Source organism: Chroicocephalus ridibundus, chromosome 18, assembly GCF_963924245.1.
Source record: "Chroicocephalus ridibundus chromosome 18, bChrRid1.1, whole genome shotgun sequence".
Lineage (NCBI taxonomy): Eukaryota > Metazoa > Chordata > Aves > Charadriiformes > Laridae > Chroicocephalus > Chroicocephalus ridibundus.
Window position 1 is genome coordinate 176,698 of NC_086301.1, and position 22,401 is coordinate 199,098.

The following is a 22,401-nucleotide window of genomic DNA, read 5'->3' on the forward strand; positions in this document are numbered from 1 at the left end:
GCTGCAGCATTTTGTGAGCGCTGCCTCCTCATTAACATTCCGCACATGGCTCAAGCAGCTTTTAGATTACTCCTTCCTGACTCTGGGACCTCGCGCGTGAGTCAGAGGCTTGCACGTTTGCTTCTCCCCATCCCTGCGAGCCCACAACACATGGCAAACTGCGTTTTGAACAGCTCCCTTGATTTCTGCGCGCAGACTACCTTCTTCTCACTTTTGTGAGGAAGCAGAGTCATCCTCTACTCCCGCAAACAGCATCACGCGCGCAGGGACCACCACCCTCTTTTCTCACAGACACGGCCTGATTTTGCAATACCCTCAGATTTTGCAATACCCTCCTGGAAGCAGATACGTCGGACTCCCCTTTACTCATTTCCACCCCGTCCCCGTGTGGTGCGTCAGCTCCCTTTCCCTTCCCCAGGCCCACGGCAATGGGGTACAGGCACAGATGAAGGAGCGGAGGGTCCGCATGTTAAATAGAGTAATACCCCGCTACGAACAGCCCGGGTATCGTTTCCCAATGCGTTTCCGCAGATCTGTCGTATGCGTCAAAGGAGTCCGAGATCCAAACCTACGAGATCCTCCCGTTAAACCTGCCCTGACATTCACCAGCCTGTCACGGCAGCAGAGCTGTAACCTCGTTGACTCCTGACCCGCGAGTAAAAGGCAAGCATAAAATTCCTTATTAGAGCATCTGAAACCACCAGGGACCCACGCCTGATTAACATTCTCGCACATTTCCAGAGGGGCAGATGAGCAGGTTTCAGCTGCCGTGATCTGCGTGGAGCTAAGAGATGGTCTCACTTTCCGTCTCGGGAGCTGCACGGGACTCAGGGTCGGCTGGGATGCCCACTGTCAACGGGGCAGAGCTCAGGAACTCTCGCGCATCCACTTCTTTTGAAAGAAGGAACGTGCCGGTCTGACACGCTTGGGGGACTGGAAATGCCCATGCAGGGGACAGGGAGGCGCCCAGGCAGGTGGACCACGTTCGGGTTAGCGGGCCTGGACCACCTTCCCGTCAGCCTCAACACGGCCAAAGGACCAAAAGCGAAGAAAGGCTGTGGACACCGTTCCTCTTTTCGGCTTCCCAACCTCGGCTGGGGAAAACAAAGCTTTTCCTTTACGCTGTATGCTCCTCTCCAAGCCACAGGAACCTCTGCGCAACGCTTCCGTCTTCCATGCTTCTCCTCCAAAACCTTCCTTCCTCGTCTATTAGCATTATGCAAAGCGCCCAACTGCCAACGCCAATGAGACTTCAGGCACAAATCCATCCACTTCTCCCCTCCAGCTCTTAATTAACATGTGGACTTTAATTACATTTCCCGTTTTCATGACAAAATATGTCTCTCTCCTCCACCTGCCCCTCCCCGAGCTCATTACAAGAGCTCTAATAACAATCATCATCATCCCTCTACCCCGAGAGCACGGCGGGGGGCACCTGCTCCATCTTCCCAAGCTGCCCCATCCCGCCGAGCCCCCGGTCACTCAGTCTGCGGAGAGCCGCGTGCCCTGGTCCCGCTCCAAGGAGAGGGGCGGAGGCGCTGCTAACAGGTTGGCACGACATATTGCCAGGGCGGGATGGTGCCTGCAGGCTTTGGCTGCAGCGAAAGACATTACAATTCAAGGATGGACACAGAAACAAAGACAAATCGGGGAGGTATTAGGGACACCCTTCCTTTTCAAAGGTAAGGATGGGCCACCCTCCTGCTGAAGCAGCTCTGTCCTCACCATTTAGACGAGACACAGCAAACACTGCTAGGGAGCTCTGCGGTAACGCTCAGCTGGTTCACAGACCCACGCAGTCAAAAAAATGGGAAAAGTTTCTAACAAACCTCCCTATCGCCCCTGATCCAGCCACTAGAAAAGCCTCAGTAAATCACAAAGCATCCATTTCCTAGGAGAAAGGGGAAACTGAGAAATTCTCCCCTATCCAGCCAGACGGGAGCAGGCAAGAAGCTGACAGAATTTACTCAAGCAGGGACCTGGGTGCAGTCGGGCTTTCGTGAAGCTCAGGCGTTTGTCTGAAGGTAACTCAAACTGCTACCGCTCTCCTCACGAGTCCGGGAACGTCACCCAGGTGCAATCTATCACGGCGGGGAGACCGGGTCCTGCGCAACATCAGCCTTGGATTTGCAACCTCGGAGTCAGCTCTCAGGCCAACTATTTTAGCTGAATGTTCAGAACTCGCCATTCAGCTGGTGGCTTTGTCCACTCACAGAGGTCCGGGAAACGAGATTTTCCTTAGGTGTTACTTTCCACTTTAGACTTTCAGTGCTCCTCGAAGACTTAGCCTCTAGCCCTCCTGGCAGCAAACAGCAAGGAAATACCGAACTGGGTATGGAGCTATGCGATGTTTGCTTTAGCTTGCAGGCAGACCGAAGGCAGCGAGCTGCCCGCCTCTTCCACTGCCGAGTTGTGAAGGATTAGCAATACTTCACAGAGCAGACATGACATCAGGCTCTTGGGACACAGACAATAACAGAAGGGCAGCACCAAGGCGCTCGCGGCGCACAGGCGATATAGGAAGGACTGGAAGTACGGCCCAGACAGAGTCTGCAAGGCAAGGACGGCGTGAGCCAAACGCACAGCAAAGCGCGTCACGCACGGCTCGGGCAGAAAGAGGAGCTCACGGCAGAGCTCCGCGCACGGGCGGCGAACACGCCACGAGCACAGCCGGGGTCTCTGCTGCTCGCAGAACCCCGCGTCCCTCCCCACAGCCCAACGGCACCGGAAAACCAAGTAATTGCCCGAGCAAGAGGGTGTCGATTAGTGCTGCAGAAGGGAGACGATGTCCCTTTAAATGCGACTAGAGTGTTGTCAATGGATCTGCCATGGTAGAGGAGTTAATCCCCCCCCAGCCCCTCTCAGCCACTGTGATGGGATAATTAGATGCGAGGGCTCAGCGCAGATGATGCTCCAGTTGCTTAGCAACTAATGGTTTCCATGGAAACGGCAAAGCACAGCCTTCGGAGCAGCAAGTGAGCAGTGCAGCAGGGCAGGGAAAGATGCCTTAAACTCCTGCACTGATCCTCTCCTCCAGAACCACTCGAGGCCTTGAGGTATTAGGGGAGTGGGAAGGGGGTGCCTTAAAGACACAACATCCCTGTTTCGAGCAGCAGTAAAACAAAAAGGGGTTTTTTTTAGACTAAACTTTCAGCGATGTGGTCCTCCCGACCGTGGCGACCCTCCGCTGGCAGGATGAGGAGGCTGGTCTTACGCGGAGGCTCGTGCCCCGACACGCGGCTCATCCTGCTGTAAGCAGCTCGGTGTGATTCCAGCATCGGGTCTCGCGCCCAGGGGGGCTGAGGGGTGGACGCGCGCACGCACACACACACTAACGTGTTGGGATGTTTCGGCGCTGTCCTGTAGGATGCCACGTACAGGCATCCAGCCTGGCCCTGACCCAGCAGGCAAGAGGTTTCCTCTCGATTCTGCAGCTCCGCAGCACACACAAAAGCAACACTGGCTATAAAACATGGAGAGTCTCGCTAGAATAACAGAGATCAGATTTATTAACCTTAGCCCAAGTCTGTCATCTGGTACTTCCTTCAACACGACCAGTTCCTACTGCTTTATTACCGCCGCTGCCTGCACCAAGTCAGCATCCCGCTGTTTCCGAGCTTCGCAGCCACGACCTGCGTCTCTCCTCACTAAACACGGCACGTGCTGGCCGTGCAGCCGCCCTGCTGCAATCTTGTCATCTCCAGAGCTTAGCAGAGACAAGCGCCGTTTGTATTTCGATGAGAGAGCCCTGGGACACGCAGGTGGGGCTGTTGACTCAGTACGAAGCGGTCTTCTCCCCCCTCACACGACGCCGGGACGGGCTGCATCGCCATCGCTGCCTGACGGCGACAGCCTCACGCGTTACAGCTTTGCAAACGCCTCGAGCCCCGATGGCACAGAAGAGGGTATGGAAACTCACACCACGAAGCCAAGCCCTGCTCTCCCACCCTCCCGCCCAGCCAGCCCCGCTCTCCTGACAAGAAGCGTTCCCTGCAGAGACAGCAGCAGCCCGCGTGCCTTGGGCACTGGCTGCAGCACGCGCGCTCGCTGCTTTCCTTTTCCCCTTCCCACCCGGGAGGGGGCTGGCAGCACGTGCTCCGCTCCGCCGCGTGCCATCTCTTCTTGGCAGAAAGCGTGCAGAGTGGAGAGCGGGGCAGACGCCTCCCTCGGGCAGCGGCTGAGCCAGGAGGTGGCACGTAGTGCCAGTGAGGAGCAGCCAGATCGGGCGCGGGGACCCCCGTTTCGTGTGGGTCAAAGTCACCGACGCCGAGATGCTCTGCGGCTCCTTCATCCCTTCACTGCGAGCGTTGCTTCGCCCTCCCTGCAAACCCAGGGGATGCCGGCTGCGGCATCCGGGAGGGATGAAGCATCCCATCGGCCACCCCGCGCCAAGGGCTAATTTAGCCGCGAGCGAGGTCTCCTCCCTGGAGCCCTGTCCTCATCCACCCGGTGCTTCAGGAAGGTACCGGAGCAGAGTCGCCAAAAAACTTGCGGAGCGTTTCAGACTCTGTCCCCTATGGCTTTCAAAGGGGGAAATCAAAGGGAAGCGCCGCGCTTTGTTCCGCGGGGGAGCGGCACGAAAGGTGAGCGGCGGCGAGCCCGGCAGAACCGGTCGCTTCAATCGTCCGCCAGCTCACCTTTGAAGTGGTTTTAAAAATCAGGGAGGAGGGGCAGAGACCCGAGTTCAGCTCTTTTACTGCAACTTCACAGAATTTGAGGATGTGGGGGGTAAGAGGCCGCCTTTCCCCCACCAGAAAAATGGCATATCTGTTCAGAGCGAATAGAATACGGCTAATAAAAAAGGCTGCGATACTCATCAAGTACACATCAAGTCCTCATGTCCCGAGGAGGCCACGAGCAGCTACGATGGCAGCAGCAGCGTCTGCCTATGGTACCAACAGAGGTAGAGCCAGGCACATGCGGGATTCACCGGGCGCCCTGATGCAGCCCCCCGTCCGGTGCCGATGGAGCGACTGACCCCCCCCAGCCCCCTCCCTGCCTCGTCTTCCCCCGCCCGCCCCTGCTTTCCCCACCGCCTCGCCTTTAACGGAAGGGTCTGGTCTTAACGCTGGCCCGTGCCAAGCCTGGGAGCTCTTTCTCTATTGTAGTCACAGCGTCAGCCATCGCTGCAGCACGGGGAGTCGGAGCAATGCCAACCCAGCAGGAGCGGCACCGCGCGAGCACACGGCAGGCGCCTACCGTACACCGCGTACGAGGAAGATGGGGAAAAGTACCAGTTAATTCACTGGAAATTAATCTCTGTTCTACCGCAGAAACAGAGAAAGAACACAGTTGACTGGCATGACCGGTGTTCACAAGCCCAGTCCCCCAAGCCCGCCGAGCTTGTTTCTCTACAACCACCAACACCTGAGGGAAGCCAAGACAAGAGGCAATACCCTCCTATCACCACGGACAAGCGGATGTCATTCCGAACAAAGTCAGAGCTTCCGGGGGCTGTGGAACACAAGAGCCGTTCAAGCCAGACGCGAGCAACAAGCCGGAGCCAGAAGCCAAGTCATAGAGCTGCCCCCTCTTTCAGGGGAGAGCGAGCTCAAATCCAACATCTTCCAGAACCAGGAGCAACTCCAGGTTCTCTGGCTTGCCGAGGAGACCTCGCACAGCACGTTCAGCAGACACACGAAGGTGAAAGCCTGACCGAAGACATCCACGCACACCCAAAAGTCACACACCCTGAGAAGCAACTGAGCACGCTCGCAGTTACGTCTCAAATCTGAAATGTCTTTTCTGTCTTGATTTGCAAACAAGTCTTAACCTAAACCACCAAGAGTCGGGAATCAGCAAGGAAAGAGAACTGCGCTTGCCCCCCGACCCAAACCGCATCCTTACAAAGCTTCCCTGGGATTGTGGTGGTTACGATGTGCGTGGGAGTAGGTGAGAGCAGTTTGCAGTAAAACCACACCATCAATTGGCTTCCGCGCCGGTAACGCTCACCTGAGAAGAGCTGGCTTTGAAGAATCCAGCCGTCCCGAGCCAAGACACCTCCAGCTTGTCGCCTCGCTACATTTTCAGCTCCGTTCATGATGCAGATAGCGATGCTGGCTACTTTGGCCTTCAGCACGTGTCAGCACGTTCCCTTCCAACTCCTGTTTCACCTTCCAAAGCTAGAGGGGGACCAGGAAACGAGATGGCTTTAGGAGACAAGCGTGAGCTGCTGGTTAAACCATAGGGCGCAAGGAATCGGCAGCCTCAGGCAACCTGGCTCTATCAGTCCGCCGGAGATCCCTCTCCCCTGGGAAAGCAGGGGCAGCAAGGCAGAGCTCAGGGGTTACGATGCTTCACCCAGAACACACAGGATACAAACCGATGGGGCTAGGATTCGGCAACTCAACAGCCAAAGGCAAAACTGAGGCCTTTTAGTCTTTTCCCGGACTTCAGGGGAAGGTCTGCGGTTGCAACTCTATATATTTAAAACATTCTTAGGCTTTAAGCTGGAAACCAACGCTTCTGCTCCCGGCTTCGCTAGCTTCCCTGCACGCACTGGGCAGACCACGGGGCTCGTTTCCCGGCTTTCCCCGTTCGTACGAGAGCAGCGCCTCAAATCCCCACCAGGAAGAAGTAAACACTATCCCACGGGGGAACGCCTTCCACCCCCGCAGCACAGGCAGCAAACATTGACAAGCTCTTCTCACATCTTTTTTTGGGGAGGGCCTAAGTGCAGCTGTTCAGGGCTTCTCTGGGGGGAGCACTATATCGTATTATATTATATTGAGTTATAACCTATCCCTCCCCTCGCCTCCTGTTACTCACCAGCTCCACAGACAGGTACAGCCTTCTCTGAGGTCAGAGGGACCTGGAGGAAGACGGCAGAAGGGACTCTCTAGTGAGCTGCAGGCGGCCGGGGCAGGTCGGCAGCTGTTTCTCATCTCCCTCATTGCTCTGGAGCAGCTTTTGCTGGTGGAAACCCCCCACCTGAGTCGGGGGCACCGGCTCTGAACCAGCTACAGGTGAATTCAATCGCTGCCTGCAAAACGCCGGCTCACACGGCCTCTTGTGGCCGAGCCTCTGGCTCCAGTCATCCTCTGCCGGGATGCTCCTGGAAAGCGGCACAGAGACCCACATCCTTCCCAGGGACAACTCCATCCCCAAATATCCTGCTGCCTTTCCCTCCCCCCCTCCATCGGTGCCTCGCACGTTGCCCTGCTTGCTCTTCCGAAGCCTGGCTGAAGAGCGAGCAGGGCAAGATGCTTCATCCGCATGCAGGGTCTAGCTGCCGCAGGACCTCTTTCCCCCCCCCAAAAATACTTACGCAGTTCTAAGATCATTAACAAAAGTGCATCCAGGCTCGCCCTCTTGTGCGAGTTTATCGTTGGAGTACCAAAGGTTATGTGGGTAGGTGAGGCGTCAGTTGAGGGTGCCTGCAGATAATCACCGGCTTAATGAATTACTCTGCCTCAGCTGATGCACACCCCACCGCGCGAGAGTTTCGCTCCAGATAGGAAGGGGAAAGCTGCTTTGTGGTGCGACAGGTCGAGTGATACGTGGTAAATTATTAAACTGTAGTAGCTGGATTGTTTGCAGCACATCTCTAGTCAAACACCGGGCTCCAGTTTCAGGAAGGGGAAGGGATTTTGGCTGGGGCGTGCGCCGACGTTTTTGAGGAAAGCAGCCAACGAGCAGGTCCTGCGCACACCTGAGGAACCCGACGGGGAGCACATCGGCTCCGCTAACGACTGAACTTTGTCACACAGGGGTGGGAAAGGCGACTGTAGTCTTTTGCGTGTAGCGAAAGCCAAGCCATACTGGCTTGACAGTTGTGAAATGCCCAGCAAGCGCATACGGTACAAACTACCGTCCTGCTTGTATTCAAGAGGCAAAACTGAGCATGCCGGCTCCTTCTCTGCCCTTTCAAAGTTACCTTTTCAAGAGAAGCTGCGTTCGGTGTCTGGCTTATTTTTCAACAGCCCGTCTCAAAAGACGCGGATACGCAAGGGTGAGAACAGCAGCAGCAAGCAGTGGAGGAACATTTGGCCCGCAGCACTGCAGAGCACGCCTGCGGCGGGGAGAAGCATTTCCTTTCATCACGCAGAAGAAAACCTACATCGCTGGAAGCCAGACCTTTGGTGCAAGGGGGCAGGGAATTCACTTTTCAGCTGAGACTCTCCCGACATCACGACGCTAACGTCGTGGCGCACTCTTTGCCAGCAATTGCCAAAACCGGCCTCTTTCTGTCCATCTCCCTGTGACAGACTGCCACCAGGTCCCCGACGTACCCCTCCGCTACGAGCACAACCTGTGTCCTCCTACAACGTGGTCAACAGACGTAGAGAGTCTGGAACCTGATTGTCCGCTGGTGCTAAGCCAGGGCTTGGATTTTGATTTGAGGCCACTCCGTTTCCAGCCGTGCCACCCCCCTCCCCTGCCCCCCGAGCAGAAGAGGGGTGGGCGCACAGGGGGAGGGTGTACTGCAGCCCCCGCAATAGCACAAACCACGTGGCTTCATTCGAAATACCTGGCGCAGATTAGGCCGGGGCCATGTATGAAAGATACAGTCGAAGAAACAAAACCTGTTGGTGGACGACAGGATGAGCCAGCAATGTGCCCGCGTGGCCAAGGCGGCCAATGGCATCCTGGGGAGCATCAAGAAGAGCGTGGCCAGCAGGTGGAGGGAGGTCATCCTCCCCCTCTGCTCTGCCCTGGGGAGGCCGCACCTGGAGTGCTGGGTCCAGTTCTGGGCTGCCCAGGTCAAGAGGGACAAGGAACTGCTGGAGAGGGGACAGCAAAGGGCTACCAAGCTGCTGAGGCGATGGAACAGCTCTCTGATGAAGAAAGGCTGAGGGATTTGGGTCTCTTCAGTCTGGAAAAAAGACGGCTGAGGGGGGACCTTATCAACACTTATAAACACTTAAAGGGGGGGTGTCAGGAGGATGGGGCCAGGCTCTGCTCAGTGGTGCCCGGGGACAGGACAAGGGGTAACGGGCACAGACTTGACCATGGGAAGCTCCACCTAAACACGAGGAGGAACTTCTTTGAGGGTGGCAGAGCCCCGGCACAGGCTGCCCAGAGAGGTGGGGGAGTCTCCGTCTCTGGAGACATCCCCAACCCGCCTGGAGGCGTCCCTGTGCCACCCGCTCTGGGTGACCCTGCCCTGGCAGGGGGTGGAGGAGATGATCTCCAGAGGGCCCTTCCAGCCCTATGATTCTACGATACAGTCGAAGAAAAAAAACCAGTTCCGGGAGGCGCAGAAGTCAGGTTGCAGCTCCAAGCTGCACAAACAGTTTGAGACACACGCTGCCAAAGCACGCCCGGTGTCTGCCCAACCCCGCTCCGTTCCCCGCAGCCTGGCACCCCCTCGCTGTTTTGCCTGGGCTGAGCTAAAGCAGTTTCCAGTCTTAAAACCCTCCGCGTCCAGGGAGCTCCCCGGTACCTGCAAACGCATCCCGAGCGCTCTCTGCATCCCTCAGAGATCCGTCCTACTTCCGGAGGCGTTTGGGCTCGCAGGTTGGGCAAGTCCACCGCAGAGCGTAGGTAACGCTGTGATTTTATCAGAAGCGGGAAAAAAATAAGTGGTTAGTCTAAGGAACGCGGGAACGGCTCATTTAGTAAGGCTCTCGCAAAGTAAACGGGCAGAAAACAGAGCCTGTGTGCTGCCACCTATCTTATTCTCAGTCAGCTCGCCGACCCCACCAGTATGGACCGTTTACTCACTGGAAGGGGCTTTAACAGGTATTTAGAAGTATGAAACAGAGACCAGCCTTTTACCCACCTGTGCGATACCCTCTTTTAAAAAAAAAATACGAAATCGCGTCTCTCAGCACACAGAGCCCTTCAAGCCCCTGGGATTCTTTGTGCCGCCCCCACAGATCCCGCTGCGCTCAGCACCTGGAGATTGCTTCGCCACACGAAGAAAATGCACTTGAGTTTTCAAAACAAGCCGTTTTGGGAAAGCCTGCATTTAAAAAACGGCCTGGAGGACTGGGACATGGCAGAGGAGCTCAAACTCACCGTCACTGCTGAAAGGTCTCTGAAAGGTAAGGGCCTGAAGGGGACGGATTGGTCTGGCTTCCTTTTAAAAAGATTCCCATCTCTAAAATGCAGGTGAAAATTGTAGAGCCTGGTAAATAGTAAGTTCCAGTCTAGAAGGTAACAGAAAGCTCATTTTCTTTGTTTTTAAACGCGATCAGATCAAATTAGAAGTGTCTGCAATTAGGTATGAAGCCAGTCTGCAGCTTACAGCAAACGACGCCAACACAAAAAGGCTCCCCATGGCGTCCCCGGGCTCCCCCCTCCGCCAGCTCCCGGCCAGACCCCGCGCCGTGCCCAGCTGAGCCCCGGCGCACGGGTGCCAGATGCCGGGGGTAAGGTCGGGACCTGGTACCACCTCAGAGGCCGGCGGTGCTTCAGGAACGGCCGGGAGAGGGGCTTTTCCCTGCCCAGCCAGAACCTCTGGACTGGAATTTTTCTAAGCTTACTTAGAAGAAGTTGAAGCCCGTCTCTCAAGGACAAGGACACAATGACGTAGCTGTGCCTGCAGACACGCTTCCCTCCGAATGCAACCTTTTGGGTAGACAAAGGTGGGAAAGGAGCACTGGAGGGAGTCAGTCACGCTCCTCTGGCTTTCCAGGGGAAAGAGAAAGTACAATTTCAGGGCTGAGCACCGTTGTTCGGGCGGGCCACAGCGGTGCCAGCACAGGCAGACACGCACGCTGTATGCGAAACAGGAAAAAGACACTGTTTAGAGGGATGAGAAGGCAAGTGCGGACCTTTGCCTTGGGGTTTGCGTCGCGTTCGAGCTTCCCCAGGCTGCCTCTGGACAGCAGGGTCCAGAAAGGGTCCTCGGGTAAGAGCAGGGGAGTGGTGTTTCTCCTTCTCCTTAGGAGCTGGCGGTCAGCCCCACCTGTGGATGTGGGTGAAGCCCAGCCTGGTCTGCCCCATCCCCGGGAGCTCCGGCACAGCCCCGGCCGGATCCCACAGCCCGGTGGTCACGGGTGCCACGGAAACCTCCTCTCCGAACACATCCTGGGACAACGCCAAGCCGGACTGCTCCGAGGAGGACGCGCTGCCAGCCTCCAGCCGGGCTGGAAAGGTACAAAAAAGGGAACTGCTTGGGCAGTCCGAAGCACCGTACGCGCTTAACGATCCCGCAGGAACAAACGAGCTGGCTCAGCGGCTCCGCGAGCGGTTGCCTCCCGTTTCAGCAGGGGTCGGTCAGTGCATGGAGCCCGACTGACGAACAGGCTGAGTACAAAGCGCAGGGCAGGAGGCTGAAATTTAAAGTCTGCAAACTTTCTGTATGCTCTCTGCCAGACCCACCCTCCCCCAGAACAAAGCAGCTTTTCCTGACACATCCACCTCCTTTTTCTCCTTCCTCTCCCCAGCTTACTGAGGAGGAAGAGGCCTCACGCGTGGACATCCCAGTTCCTCAGGAGATGCCGGAAACTCCCGAACAACAGGCGATGCCAATGCCTTGGAAATCTGTGGTCCTCAGAGCTCAGAGCGTGAAGCTCAAGCGCTCCAGGCGGACGACCCCCAAAATCAAGGGAGGCTGGCCCCGTCCCCCCCTGAATTACTGCATCCTCATCACCCTCGCCCTGGGCAACAGCGCAAGTGGCAGCCTGACCGTACAGCAGATCTACCACTTCACACGGTACCCACTCTCCCCCCGGCTCCGCGCGCAGAGTGAGGGGAGGAGGGACAACGAGGGGTACAGGGGTCCCTGACCTCCTTCCGGGGAGCAGGGAGGTGGCAGCCGGGGCTTGCGTTCTGGTCTTAGCTCTGCCTTCGGCTCCAGACGCCGCCGAGAAAACTGCTTCCCCTCTTTGTCAACAGCCAAACCCAGGAGCCTCCAGAGCCGGCAGTTTAGTTTTGTCTTACCATCCTTACACCACAGGGGTCAGGGAGGACCTTCGCCTCCTTCCCTCGCTCGGACAGGCTGTATTCTGTTACCTATCACAGCCTCCGATTGCTTCAGCTCGGGACGATCTTTTCTCTCCACAGGCAGCACTTCCCATTTTTCAAAACGGCCCCCGAGGGCTGGAAAAGCACGATCCGGCACGACCTGTGCTTCAGCAGCTGCTTTGAGAAAAGCACTGGCTTTGCGTTTGGAGAGGGAAACCGCAAGTCCTGCCTGTGGAAACTGACCCCAGAAGGACGCAGGACGTTCCAGGAGGAAGCCCAGGCTCTGCCCGAAGAGGCTCTCAACCTGCCGCGCCACAGCAGGAGCGACCCGGGTAGGTGTCAGCGGGCGGGCGCCCCGCAAAAAGCAGAGGGAGTCGTCAGGCTGTGGTGGGAGGGTTACGGGTGAGCACCCGAACACTGGGGTCTGGGAAACACCACCAGACGCTCAGGGACCCCTGTAGTGATACCCCCACAAGCAGGGCTGGGCCACCTTCTGTAATGAAACCAACTCAGCGGGAGAAACACCAGACTGCGTTAAATCAGAGCCCTCACCTCACTCCCGCGTTGCTCAGCAATGCGATACCTCTCAGCTTAACGGGGGTAGGAACCGAGGCCGTAGCATCAGTGCCCGAGCTGTCGTTACAGCCCAATTAACTGTTGCGACTTCTCTCTCCATATCTTTTGCAGATCTCGTGGGATCTCTGTTGGGCCTATGATTCCTTCTGGCTCCCTGCTCCTGAAACACGTGCCATGTCTTTTCAAACCAGGCTTGTTTTCTTGGGTGCTGCCGCAGGTGGCTTCCCACGAACTGCACGTGGAAATTATGGGCATCGTGACATAAGGGCTCAAGCTCAGAAGGTGGGGAGGAGAAAGATGACCAGTCTCATTTCCTTCAGAAAGGCAAGTTTTCTCTGCAGCTGCACACATCTGAAGTTGCGGAGCCGTTTTGGCATGCGGCACCCGCTACGACTTCAACACCAAGTCCTCCACCCAAGCTGTTGCCCTGCGCAACGTTCTTGCGGTGGGGAGGACTAAGCTGCAGGAGAAGGTCGGGCTGTTCCCTAACCGAGGGTCCCAGCCCGAGGCCAGGGGCTGAGCAGAGGCGGCGTGAGCCGGCAGAGTGAGAGGAGCCCCCGCCACGCAGAGGTTATCCCAGGCTGCTGTAACACCAGCAGGCGCGGGATCCACAGAGCTGCTGGGCCGGCTGCTTTGCAGAGCGCGCGGAACCTCTGCAACGCTCCCTCGGCAGAAATCAGCGAGTGCTGCAGAGTGCGAGGAGGGAGAGCGTGATCTCAGGGAGGCAACGAAGGGAAAAACCAGCCAGTCGGGGCTTGCTGCTGTGCTGTTCGCTTACCCGCTTCTCCAGCAAGAGGCAGGAAAATCAGGTCCCCAGGCCAGAATGCAGGCAGGTACCAGGTGTCTAGTGTTCGAGAAGAGCAGATTTGTCACACCTTCGTCCTGGCTGCTGCGGCAGTTGCTGGAGTAGCAGCGTGGTGGGTCCGGTTACGTCCATGATGAGCAGCAGGAGCCGGGGCGCCCGTCACAGGGACAAACAGCACAGAGCCATGACACGAGCTCTGGAGCCCACTGCGGGGCTGTACCCAGACCTGACCCACAGGGCGAAGGTGCCGCGGGACGACCCGGCCCGACACGCTCGGCAGGGCTGGCTGGGGCACCCCGCGGATCAGCTCCTTTCACGCCAGAGCATAAAAACAGACATGTTAAAAGTGAACCGATGCCCAGGCTCAGGTCTAAGCGCAGGTACTGGGACAGGGCGGGTCTGGTCGGCCGGGCACTAACACCACGCGAGCCACGGCACGAGCCGGAGGGAGGGAGAGGATGGCTGTCAGCCCCACGCAGGGCGGCACAGGCTGTCTGTCCTTCTGTCTGCCTGAGTGCGACCTGATCCACGGCCAACGGTCTTTGGAGGCCTGGCTGCGCTGGATGGCGGCAGGGAGATAACCTGGGCGCTGCAGTTCAGGTGCTCTCCTTCAGTGGCGTCAGGCTGGGCCACGAGCACCCTCTGCTCCGACTGAATGCAAAAAAAACCCCAAACACAAAAACGGGTTTTGGCAGAGCTGTGGATGGGCAGGAAAACGAAGGTGTCAGACCAAGGCTACCAGACAGACTGGTGAAAAGGCAGGTGGTGGGGTGTCAGCACGTTCTGGGGATGTACGACGCGTCTCCAGAGAGCGTTCGTAACCATCACTGAATGGTTTGGGTCGGAAGGGACCTTAAAGCCCACCCCGTGCCACCCCCTGCCCCGGGCAGGGACACCTCCCACCCGCCCAGGCTGCTCCAAGCCCCGTCCAACCTGGCCTTGAACCCCTCCAGGGATGGGGCAGCCACAGCTGCTCTGGGCAGCCTGGGCCAGGGGCTCACCGCCCCCACGGCCAAGAATTTCCTCCTCGGATCTCATCTCAGTCTTTCCGTTTCAAAGAGGGGGGTCTCCCCCCTCGCCCCCCTGCCCAGGCTGCGGGGGGTTCGGGGCTGCCAGCGCACGCTGCGGGGGTGCGCCGAGCTTCTCACCCCCGCACCCGCAAGCCCTTGTCGGCAGGGCCGCCCCCAGCCCGCGCTCCGCCCAGCCCGGCTTTGTGCGGGGGACGCCGCGGCCCAGGCCCGCAGCAACTGAAAAGGGTCCGGAACCGAGAGAAACGCCGCAGCCGGGCCCGGGGTGACGCACGCCACAGGCTCGTCCCCGCCCGGCACCGAGAAGCCCCCGCCCGCCGCCACACGGGCGCGGGTCCCCGGCCACCCGCACCGGCCCCCGCGCTCCCGCCCTCCCCGGGGCCCTGCCCGGGAGGGGCCGGCGCTGCCGCCGCGCCTGCGCCCGGGGCCCGCGGGGCCGCCATGGCGGTGCACTACTGCGAGCTCTGCCGCCGCTCCTCCTTCGCGGGCCGCCGGCACCTCTACAGCGCCGGGCACCGGCGGCGGCTGCAGGAGGCGCTGGCGCAGCTGCAGGAGGCGGTGGCGGCGGCGCGGGCGGCGGCGGCGGCGGCGGCGGGGGGGGAGGCGGCCCTGCGGCCCTACGACCCGGCGGAGCACGGCCGGCGCGTCTGGTGCCTGGTGTGCGGCCGCGGCGTGCGGCGGGACGGGCGGAGCGGCGGGATGGCCCTGCCGCAGGCCGGCCTCCTCCGGCACCTGGCCGGGTGCGTGGCGGGCGGCCGGGGGCCGCCGGGGCGGGGGCGGGGGGGTGGCGGCGGGCGGGGCCAGCGGGGGCCGCCGGGCGAGCGGCGTGCGCTGACGCGTGCCCCGCAGGCCCGAGCACCGGCGGGAGGCGGCGCGGTTCTGGCGGGAGCAGCGGGCGGAGGCGGCGCTGCGGGAGCGGGTGCTGGTGCCGGCCGAGGAGTACGAGCGGTTCGCCCGGGGGCTGGAGCGGGCGCTGGCCGAGCACCGGCGGCGGGAGGAGGAGCGCATCCAGCAGGTACCCCCCGCCCCGCCCCGCCCCGGGCCCGCCCCGCCGCGGCCCGGCCCGGCCCCACCGCCCCGCTCTCCCCGCAGATGGCGGCCGGCATCCGGGAGGCCGAGCGCAGGCAGCGGGAGACGGTGCGGGACGCGCTGCAGGTGGGTGAGCCCGGCCCTGCCCGCCGGGACCGGCACCGGGAGGAGGGGGGGCTCTGCTGGGGACCAGAGGTACCGCTGCTTTTCCCTGGATCAGCTGCAAGCGGAGCCGGAGCCCGGCGCGGGACCTCCCGTCGGCAGCCCCCCGGCACCACCGGGAAGGTGAGAACCGTTTTCCCTCCCGTTCCCAGACCGAGCCGCAGCCACTCCCTGTGCTGCTGCCGCAGCCAACGCCGCCATCACCGGGGTCTGGCACTCGCTCAGATCCTTCACAAACTTTTATCCGGACTCCAGTAAGCACCCCCGCCCCAGAGCGATCACTGCTGCGCGGTCGGAGGTGAGCCCTGACAGCCAGAAAGAGCCAGCGCAGCAATAACACGCGAGCGTTTACACAGTCGTAGCCCAAGAATGTTTCTCCCTTTCCTTCTTACTGCAAAGCTCCACACACAAACTCCAGCAACCTCCGGACAATCGCTGCCCGCCCGGCTCCAGCCGTTACTCACCTCTGGGGCTGCGCTGTCCCCTCTCTGTTCCAGGAACCCCCGCGATGCGGAGCAGCCCGGCCCCAGCGGGACACAGACGGGACCTGACTTCAACTGGATGGAATCAGGCCAGGCTTTGACCTTCATTGGCCACCAGGTAGGGGTGACTCGCTAACGCGCGGGACTTAAACGTGACTGCGGGTAACAGGCAGCACGTCTTCCAGCGCAAAACAAGGGCTTGCTGCCTCCAGCGCCGAAAAAGGCAGCTTTGCAGAGTCAGGCGACCACCTGGCTGAGAGTTTCAGTCGTCCGGTGTTAACTTCTTGTTTCATGAAGCATTCTTTACACAGCCTGAAAATACAAATGCTCCAAAAAGAAAGTAGAGAAGAGCCTCCCTCTTCTTTCTGTACCAGCACACGCACCGTTCTGTGTAAAGATCCTCTTAAAAGCATCGGTTTCTCCCAAGTGTTTTATGTCTCTTAACAGGAAACGGAAGGGAAAGGAAACGTGCACACAGGTAATCACGCCGGCTTCATGGCTCACTTGTTTGCTCCCCGACCGAAAACTCCTGGCTTGTAAACGGAAGGGGGGTAACGTAAGGCAGTTCTGAAGCAGTTACAGGATAACCAGGAGGTGCCCACTCTTTTGATAATATTTGACATAATAGAGGAGAAAAAAAAGCACATCTGTATTACGAAAACTCTGTGGGTGCTGCTGTGTGCAGCGTGTGTGGTTTGTGGTGTGATCCGCCACGGCTTTAACCAAGGCAACCCAGTTTCTTCCTACAAAGCCCAGAGTTTACTTTTCCGTCGCCGCTTCGGCAGGGCGAGCTGCAGGGACGGGGGAAGAGGGGATGCTTTTCCCTGTCGAGCTTCAGATACCTTCAGCGGCTAAATACATTTCCCCGTGACTTCTAGGAGCAAAACCTCCGTGGCTAATGGAGGAAGAGGAGGATGGAAGTAAACAACAAATTGGACCTTCGTATGAGGAGTTTCTCAAACAAAGTGAGCGGGCTGTACACATTCGGGTTAACCTTACGTTCACTTTACCACGCTAAAGAACCAGAAGTAATCTGACTGAAAAACTTTCGCTGAACAAAATATTTTTCTAGAGGAGAAGCAGAAGCTGAAAAAGCTGCCAGCAGAGCGCGTTGGCGCCAACTTTGACCATACCTCTCAGACGGGCGAGAGCTGGCTGCCTTCCTTCGGGCGGGTCTGGAATCACGGCAGGAGGTGGCAGTCCAGGTAAGCCTCCGGCAGCAGGGACTGGTGACGGCAGAGGGTCCTCCCCGTCGAGCTCCCCATGGCGCGGGCTTTGGGGCGGCAGCATGAGCAGACATCTTGCTGCCTGAAGGAGCTGTGCCAGGCAGTGCCCGGCCCAGCCAGAGCGTCGCTCTTGTCCCGGAGCAGCGTGTGTGACTCGCGAGGGGCTGCGCACACCACAGCGTCCGCCTCGCTGAGCCGGGCTCCCCTTTCCAACCCCTGCCCCGGCACATACGCACGCTTGGCCCGCGGGTGCCTCGTAGCACGCGGGGAATCCGTGTCAGCTGCCTGAGAGTGGTGCCGCTCACCAGCGGGGAAAAACCACTGCGTGAGCTTCTGTTCTGAAACACTACGCGTGGCACCGTCTTACTCGTCAGATGAGGCAGTGTTCATTACCTCTCTCTAAAGGCTGCTGCATTCTGACTCCTATGCTCTCTCTCAGGCATCAGTTTAGAACTGAATCGGGGGAAAAGAAGAGAAAAAGGTGATCAGAAGAGGAGGACCAAGGAGACCAAGCTCTGGCTGTTGTGAAAGGTGGACTATAGGTAGCTGCAGCTGCGTCAGTGCTGCTGCCGCCGCCGCCAAGTTTCACGCTGTTATTTAATACACACACCTCGACGCGTTCGATGCCCTGGAAGGCAGGGTGACGGCAGCACCGTCAGGGAAAGCTACTGCGGGGTTCTGGTGGCAGATCCACCCCCCTGCACCCAACCCGGTGCGCGTTAGGGCACTGATTTCCAAAGCCTTAAGCTCCACAAGCCAGCAAGAAGCCAGCCTTATACGGCACGTGCTGACATGTCCTACGCTGACATGTAACATGACGTCCATTGAAGAAATAAACTTTTGAGAAATAAACCTTTTTCTTTTTTCCTTGTAAAGTTACCTGTGTTAGTACAGTAGACCAACCGAAACTCCTTTTGGATGCAGGGACCACTCTGGGGGCAACCGAGGAGAGGCAGCTGATGCTTTCATTCCAATTTATACTACTTTTGTTCATTCTGCCTCACCTAAAGGACAACTCATTCGTCCTCAGTAAAAGAAAGGAGGCCTCAAAGACCGTTGCTGTGGCCGGTTCTTACCTTTAATTTAAATAAAATACTTATAGCTTTTTTTAGGAGCTGCTTATCTGCACTTGCCCACTACACACTGACCTGACAGACGCTGTTGCCTTGCACACACAGGGATCTGTGGGCACGGCTTGCTTAAATAAATAATGAAAATATCCCACGAGCACCTTCCAGCCTTCAATTTTCCTCCTATTATAACCGAGTATAGTTTAACATCACTGGCTGCTGTAGGTGATGCAAAAGTTCCTCCTCTTTCTGCAATACAGTATACTCGTAAGACGGTATAAATGCAAAAACTGGCTGGTAGAGGAAGACAGCCGTGACCTGCACCAGAAGCCACTGTCCATAACGCGTCAATAATGAAACGTACACGTTCTTGAAAAGGCAAGAAAAATTATTTCAATAATTTTATTGTGTGCATCTACATACGACACGTTGCTGATGAGGTCACTGGAGAACCTGCAAAGCAAGAAGTCCCAAATCAGACAAACGGGTCAAAGCAAGGCAGCACAAAGCGAACGCTCTGAAAGCTTTGCTCCAACAAGAATGCTTGGACACGGTACCCTCCGACAGCAGGGGACACGTGCCCAGGGACCCTGCAGCCCAGAGAGAGGGGAGAGCACACACGGCTTTCCTCATCCAATGGGCAACACGGACAAAATCACAAATTGCTCTTAAATTCTGGAGAGCCAACGTTTCCGTCACCCAGGAAGTTGCCCTGAGCACGAGCGATGTCTTCTGAACGTCTGGAGAAAGGGCACCCATCCAGAGCACGGAGGCAGTGCCCCTTACACAGCGTGTAGCCCTTTGCTGGCCCCTGACAAAGCACAACCTGGCCCTTTCCCGGACCCCACCGTCTCACCTCCCTACGCGTCCTCCCCTGCGGCCGGTGCATCTCCACCTTTTGTGTTTCTGGTGTAGATCACCTGGGCTCGGTGCTTGGACACCAATTTGATCAAGCCTACAAAAAAGGAAGTTATTTGAGTGTGCGCGTACTGGAGGACACTGGGGATGTTGCGCTGCCTTCTAAAGTGGCAGACTAGACAAGGCAGGATAGGAAACACCAGGGTACCCAACACCACATGCACTTATACAAGGCTTTTGTTCAGGTCTGGCAGTGGTTATTTCACAACCCGTCCTTCGGGCAGCATTTCATTAGTATAGCAGTGCCACTGAATGCAGCAGAGCCTCTGCTCCTTACACTGGAGCACTTCTGAAACCCAGGCTAAGGCAGTGCCTCGTCAAAACCACACCCACTCGGGCACTTCAGATGCAGCAGGAAATCATGGTGAGCAACGAGAAAAAAATACCCAATCCAAGCAACTTTCTGTTTTTCCCACAATTTCAAGCGCTTACCTTTGCTGAGCAGCTCCTGGAGGGCGGCCCTCGCCAGGGAGCCTCGAATCTTCAGTCTCTCGGAGACAACTGCAGGTGTGATGAGCTTGTAGTTGGGCACTTCTTTGCACAGTTTGTCATAGGTGGCTTTGTCGAACAGAACAAGGTTGTTTAACTTGTCTCTCACTTTCCCCTTGGACCACTTCTACTCGAAAAGAGGAAAAAAGCCCACTAAGCCATCTTCTAAGCAGTAACAAAAGATGGAGCAAAAGATGTGCACCATTCAATATCTCTGTATCGCATCACACACTCAAGGGCTAGAGACGCACAAGGTGATCTTTGTAAATGCACGTGCTGTACGTAATACCTACGGCATCCCCAAATAAAAGGGGAAAAGCCTCTTGTTAGTCGGATTTAACACCCTCACACGCTGCCCGATGGAGAGCAAGCCCCTCTAACACGACGGGACCCCCCACACGCACACCACGGCAGCGCCAAGAGCACCCACCCGCCCGCTCCCCAGGCCTGGCACACGGGGAAGGCCCGGCGACCCCCGCGGCCCCCCCAAACCCCCTCTGGGTGCCCGGCCCCACCGTGCCCCCCCTCGCCCGGGTTTCCACAGCGGCATCGGGGCCTGCCGCCAGCCGGGCACGCTCCTACCTTCTTCTTGGCTTTACCGCCGGACTTGTTGACCGGGTCCTTGTCCTTTTTGGTGGACTTGCCCGCGTCCTTCTTCTTCTTGTCGTCTTTGGGCGGCTGCGGGGGAGGAAGGAGGGGAGAAGGACGGGAGGGTCAGCGGCGGGGAGCGGGTACACCCCCCCGGGCCCTCCTCGGGGTTCCCCCGCCCTCGGGGTCGCCCTCCCGGCCCCGCGGCCCGCCCCGGCGCTCACCATGCTGCGGCGGCGGCTGCTCCCCCAAGATGTCGGCCGAGAAAGGAAGCGCCTGGCGCGAGGCTCGAGGAAACCCCGTGGCCTGGGGGCGGCTTCCGGGGCACGGCGTGACGCCACTTCCGGGGCAGGGCGGGGCGGGCCGGGCCGGCGGCGCCATGGCGATCTTCAGCGTCTACGTGGTGAACAAGGCGGGCGGCCTCATCTACCAGCTGGACCACTACGCGCCCCGCGCCGACACCGAGAAGACCTTCAGCTTCCCCCTCGACCTCGTCCTGCGCCCGCACGACGAGCGCGTCGTCGTCGCCTTCGGGCAGCGCGACGGCATCCGCGGTGCGGCGAGCGGGGAGGGCCGGGCCGGGCCGGGCCGGGCCGGGCCGACTGACAGACACACACACACAGTGACTGACTGACTTCTCGCTGTCCCCGCAGTGGGCCACGCCGTGCTGGCCATCAACGGCGCCGAGGTGAACGGGCGCTTCACGGCGGACGGGAAGGACGTGCTGGAGTTCCTGGGCAACCCTGCCAACTACCCGGTGTCCATCCGCTTCGGCCGCCACCGCCTGTCCTCCAACGAGAAGCTGATGCTGGCCTCCATGTTCCACTCGTGAGGCGGGGCGGGAGGCGAGGGGACGGGGGTGGCCTAGGCAGGGGTGGCTGGGGGCGCTGAGGGCCCTTTCCCCGCAGGCTCTTCGCCATCGGGTCGCAGCTGTCCCCCGAGGTGGGGAGCTCCGGGATCGAGATGCTGGAGACCGACACCTTCAAGCTGCACTGCTTCCAGACGCTGACAGGTACCCTCCGGCCCCGGGCACCCGGCGCCGCTCTGCTTTGTCAGGGCTCGGCCTTCCTCACGCTCCTGTTGTTGCGGCTCCAGGGATCAAATTCGTGGTTCTTGCTGACCCGAGGCAGGCAGGGATAGACTCCCTTCTCCGCAAGATCTATGAGATTTACTCCGACTTCGCTCTGAAGAATCCCTTCTACTCCCTGGAGATGCCAATCAGGTAAGGAAAAGCCCAGTTTTAATAACGCAACCCCTCCTCACTTTCTGCCTGCCCAGTAGCAAATGCCCACAGCCCTCCAGTGAAGTAGCAGAGCAGACCCCGAGGCTGCGGGAAGCAACCGCAGCAGGGAGGGGACACTGACCTGTGCTTTCTCCAGCGCCGCTCTCCTGGGGAAGCAGGAGGTGCTCTTCCTTGGTGCAATCCCTGCTGTCCTAGCATAACCCTGCAGCCCACACGAGCAGCTTTACTCACACTTAACGGCCAAGCCAAAGGTTGACAGCAGTCTGGTTGCTGCCATGTGACTTACGGAATCTCTCCTTGAAGGATGCAGAGCCAAAGGATGTGGAGATCCCGTCTTCGTTAGCCTGTCCTGTAGGTAAAGCCATCCCTTTTCTGCTTTTCTGACTGTTTCAGATGCGAGTTGTTTGACCAGAACTTGAAACTTGCTCTGGAGGTGGCGGAGAAAGCGGGACCCTTCGGACCCGGATCATAGGGAGAGCCTCGCCTGTTGCACTGACTCCTTTCCCTGAAGAGCACGGCCTCTCCTCCCCAGCTGGCCTCTCCCGGAGCTCTCTCCTCCACAGCAGAGACTGCGTTTCCCCAGACTATGCTTCGTTATCTCCCGACTATGCTTCGTTATCTCCCAGGATCCCGTCTGGTCCCCTTTGTTGTGAAATTTACCTTAAACAGACTCGTTGCTACTGTTTACATCGGGCCACAGAGGCTCATTGTGCTGTTGCGGCTCCGCTGCCCTTGGGTGAAGACAGACAAGGTGCGGGTCTGTGGCCTTACCGCAGTCGACTGTTTTCTTTCCTCTCATAATTGTACATATGTATTTTTCCTGTATAGCTCTAACTTATGGTTCTGCAGGGGGTTTCTGTGTAGAAGGAATAAATGTTCCCCGAAGAGGCGGATGCTGCTTGTTTTCTGTCCGCAGGGCAGATTAGCGC

At 58.5% G+C, this 22,401-nt stretch overlaps 5 protein-coding genes across 9 annotated transcripts in view; 3 read left to right on the plus strand and 2 right to left on the minus strand.

The window, feature by feature from the left end:
• Window positions 1–8,525, minus strand: part of BCL9L (BCL9 like) — a 68,411-nt gene extending 59,886 nt beyond the window's left edge. The window contains exon 1 of one of the 2 annotated variants that reach the window (XM_063355015.1): window positions 5,953–8,525. The gene's annotated coding sequence lies outside the window, so the exon portion shown is untranslated. The remainder of the gene's footprint in view (window positions 1–5,952) is intronic. The other variant, XM_063355013.1, reaches the window with a different exon arrangement.
• A 317-nt stretch (window positions 8,526–8,842) lies between these two features.
• On the plus strand, window positions 8,843–14,397 carry FOXR1 (forkhead box R1). Of its 2 annotated transcripts, XM_063355024.1 has the most exons (5): window positions 8,843–9,989; window positions 10,836–11,044; window positions 11,337–11,605; window positions 11,956–12,188; window positions 12,544–14,397. In XM_063355024.1, exons 1-5 carry the CDS (start codon window positions 9,869–9,871, stop codon window positions 12,570–12,572), a joined length of 861 nt encoding a protein of 286 aa, XP_063211094.1. In that variant the 5' UTR covers window positions 8,843–9,868; the 3' UTR covers window positions 12,573–14,397. The 2 variants fall into 2 exon arrangements, with proteins under 2 accessions (XP_063211094.1, XP_063211093.1); XM_063355023.1 differs by having other exon boundaries at window positions 11,956–14,335.
• Window positions 14,398–14,574: 177 nt separating this feature from the next.
• Window positions 14,575–18,480, plus strand: CENATAC (centrosomal AT-AC splicing factor). 2 transcript variants are annotated; one of them, XM_063355022.1, is made up of 9 exons: window positions 14,575–15,005; window positions 15,115–15,280; window positions 15,358–15,420; window positions 15,515–15,579; window positions 15,954–16,056; window positions 16,386–16,416; window positions 16,817–16,903; window positions 17,011–17,143; window positions 17,604–18,480. In XM_063355022.1, exons 1-9 carry the CDS (start codon window positions 14,707–14,709, stop codon window positions 17,647–17,649), a joined length of 993 nt encoding a protein of 330 aa, XP_063211092.1. In that variant the 5' UTR covers window positions 14,575–14,706; the 3' UTR covers window positions 17,650–18,480. The 2 variants fall into 2 exon arrangements, with proteins under 2 accessions (XP_063211092.1, XP_063211091.1); XM_063355021.1 differs by lacking the exon at window positions 15,515–15,579 and adding an exon at window positions 15,609–15,754.
• Window positions 18,481–18,601: 121 nt separating this feature from the next.
• On the minus strand, window positions 18,602–20,587 carry RPS25 (ribosomal protein S25). Its single transcript, XM_063355028.1, has 5 exons — window positions 20,454–20,587; window positions 20,224–20,319; window positions 19,585–19,768; window positions 19,091–19,189; window positions 18,602–18,687 (listed from the first exon to the last, which is right to left on the minus strand). The coding sequence occupies exons 1-4, from the start codon at window positions 20,454–20,456 to the stop codon at window positions 19,095–19,097; spliced, it is 378 nt and encodes a 125-aa protein (XP_063211098.1). The 5' UTR covers window positions 20,457–20,587; the 3' UTR covers window positions 18,602–18,687; window positions 19,091–19,094.
• On the plus strand, window positions 20,483–22,359 carry TRAPPC4 (trafficking protein particle complex subunit 4). 2 transcript variants are annotated; one of them, XM_063355025.1, is made up of 5 exons: window positions 20,483–20,783; window positions 20,883–21,057; window positions 21,138–21,241; window positions 21,325–21,451; window positions 21,866–22,359. In XM_063355025.1, the coding sequence occupies exons 1-5, from the start codon at window positions 20,483–20,485 to the stop codon at window positions 21,942–21,944; spliced, it is 786 nt and encodes a 261-aa protein (XP_063211095.1). In that variant the 3' UTR covers window positions 21,945–22,359. The 2 variants fall into 2 exon arrangements, with proteins under 2 accessions (XP_063211095.1, XP_063211097.1); XM_063355027.1 differs by having other exon boundaries at window positions 20,883–21,048.
• Window positions 22,360–22,401: the final 42 nt, after the last annotated feature.

Bases quoted from the DNA above. Each gene is read 5' to 3' on its own strand.
- TRAPPC4 (XM_063355025.1), top strand. From the start codon at position 20,483: ATGTCGGCCGAGAAAGGAAGCGCCTGGCGCGAGGCTCGAGGAAACCCC. The intron at 20,784-20,882 runs GTGCGGCGAGCG...CTGTCCCCGCAG, and splicing joins GCAGCGCGACGGCATCCGCG to TGGGCCACGCCGTGCTGGCC. The intron at 21,242-21,324 runs GTACCCTCCGGC...TTGCGGCTCCAG, and splicing joins CTGCTTCCAGACGCTGACAG to GGATCAAATTCGTGGTTCTT.
- FOXR1 (XM_063355023.1), top strand. From the start codon at position 9,869: ATGCACTTGAGTTTTCAAAACAAGCCGTTTTGGGAAAGCCTGCATTTA. The intron at 11,045-11,336 runs GTACAAAAAAGG...TCCTCTCCCCAG, and splicing joins CCTCCAGCCGGGCTGGAAAG to CTTACTGAGGAGGAAGAGGC. The intron at 11,606-11,955 runs GTACCCACTCTC...TTCTCTCCACAG, and splicing joins CAGATCTACCACTTCACACG to GCAGCACTTCCCATTTTTCA.
- CENATAC (XM_063355021.1), top strand. From the start codon at position 14,707: ATGGCGGTGCACTACTGCGAGCTCTGCCGCCGCTCCTCCTTCGCGGGC. The intron at 15,006-15,114 runs GTGCGTGGCGGG...CGTGCCCCGCAG, and splicing joins CTCCTCCGGCACCTGGCCGG to GCCCGAGCACCGGCGGGAGG. The intron at 15,755-15,953 runs GTGAGCCCTGAC...TCTCTGTTCCAG, and splicing joins TCACTGCTGCGCGGTCGGAG to GAACCCCCGCGATGCGGAGC.
- RPS25 (XM_063355028.1), bottom strand. The intron at 19,769-20,223 runs GTAGGAGCGTGC...CTTTTCGAGTAG, and splicing joins GCGGTAAAGCCAAGAAGAAG to AAGTGGTCCAAGGGGAAAGT. The intron at 19,190-19,584 runs GTAAGCGCTTGA...CCTTTTTTGTAG, and splicing joins CCAGGAGCTGCTCAGCAAAG to GCTTGATCAAATTGGTGTCC.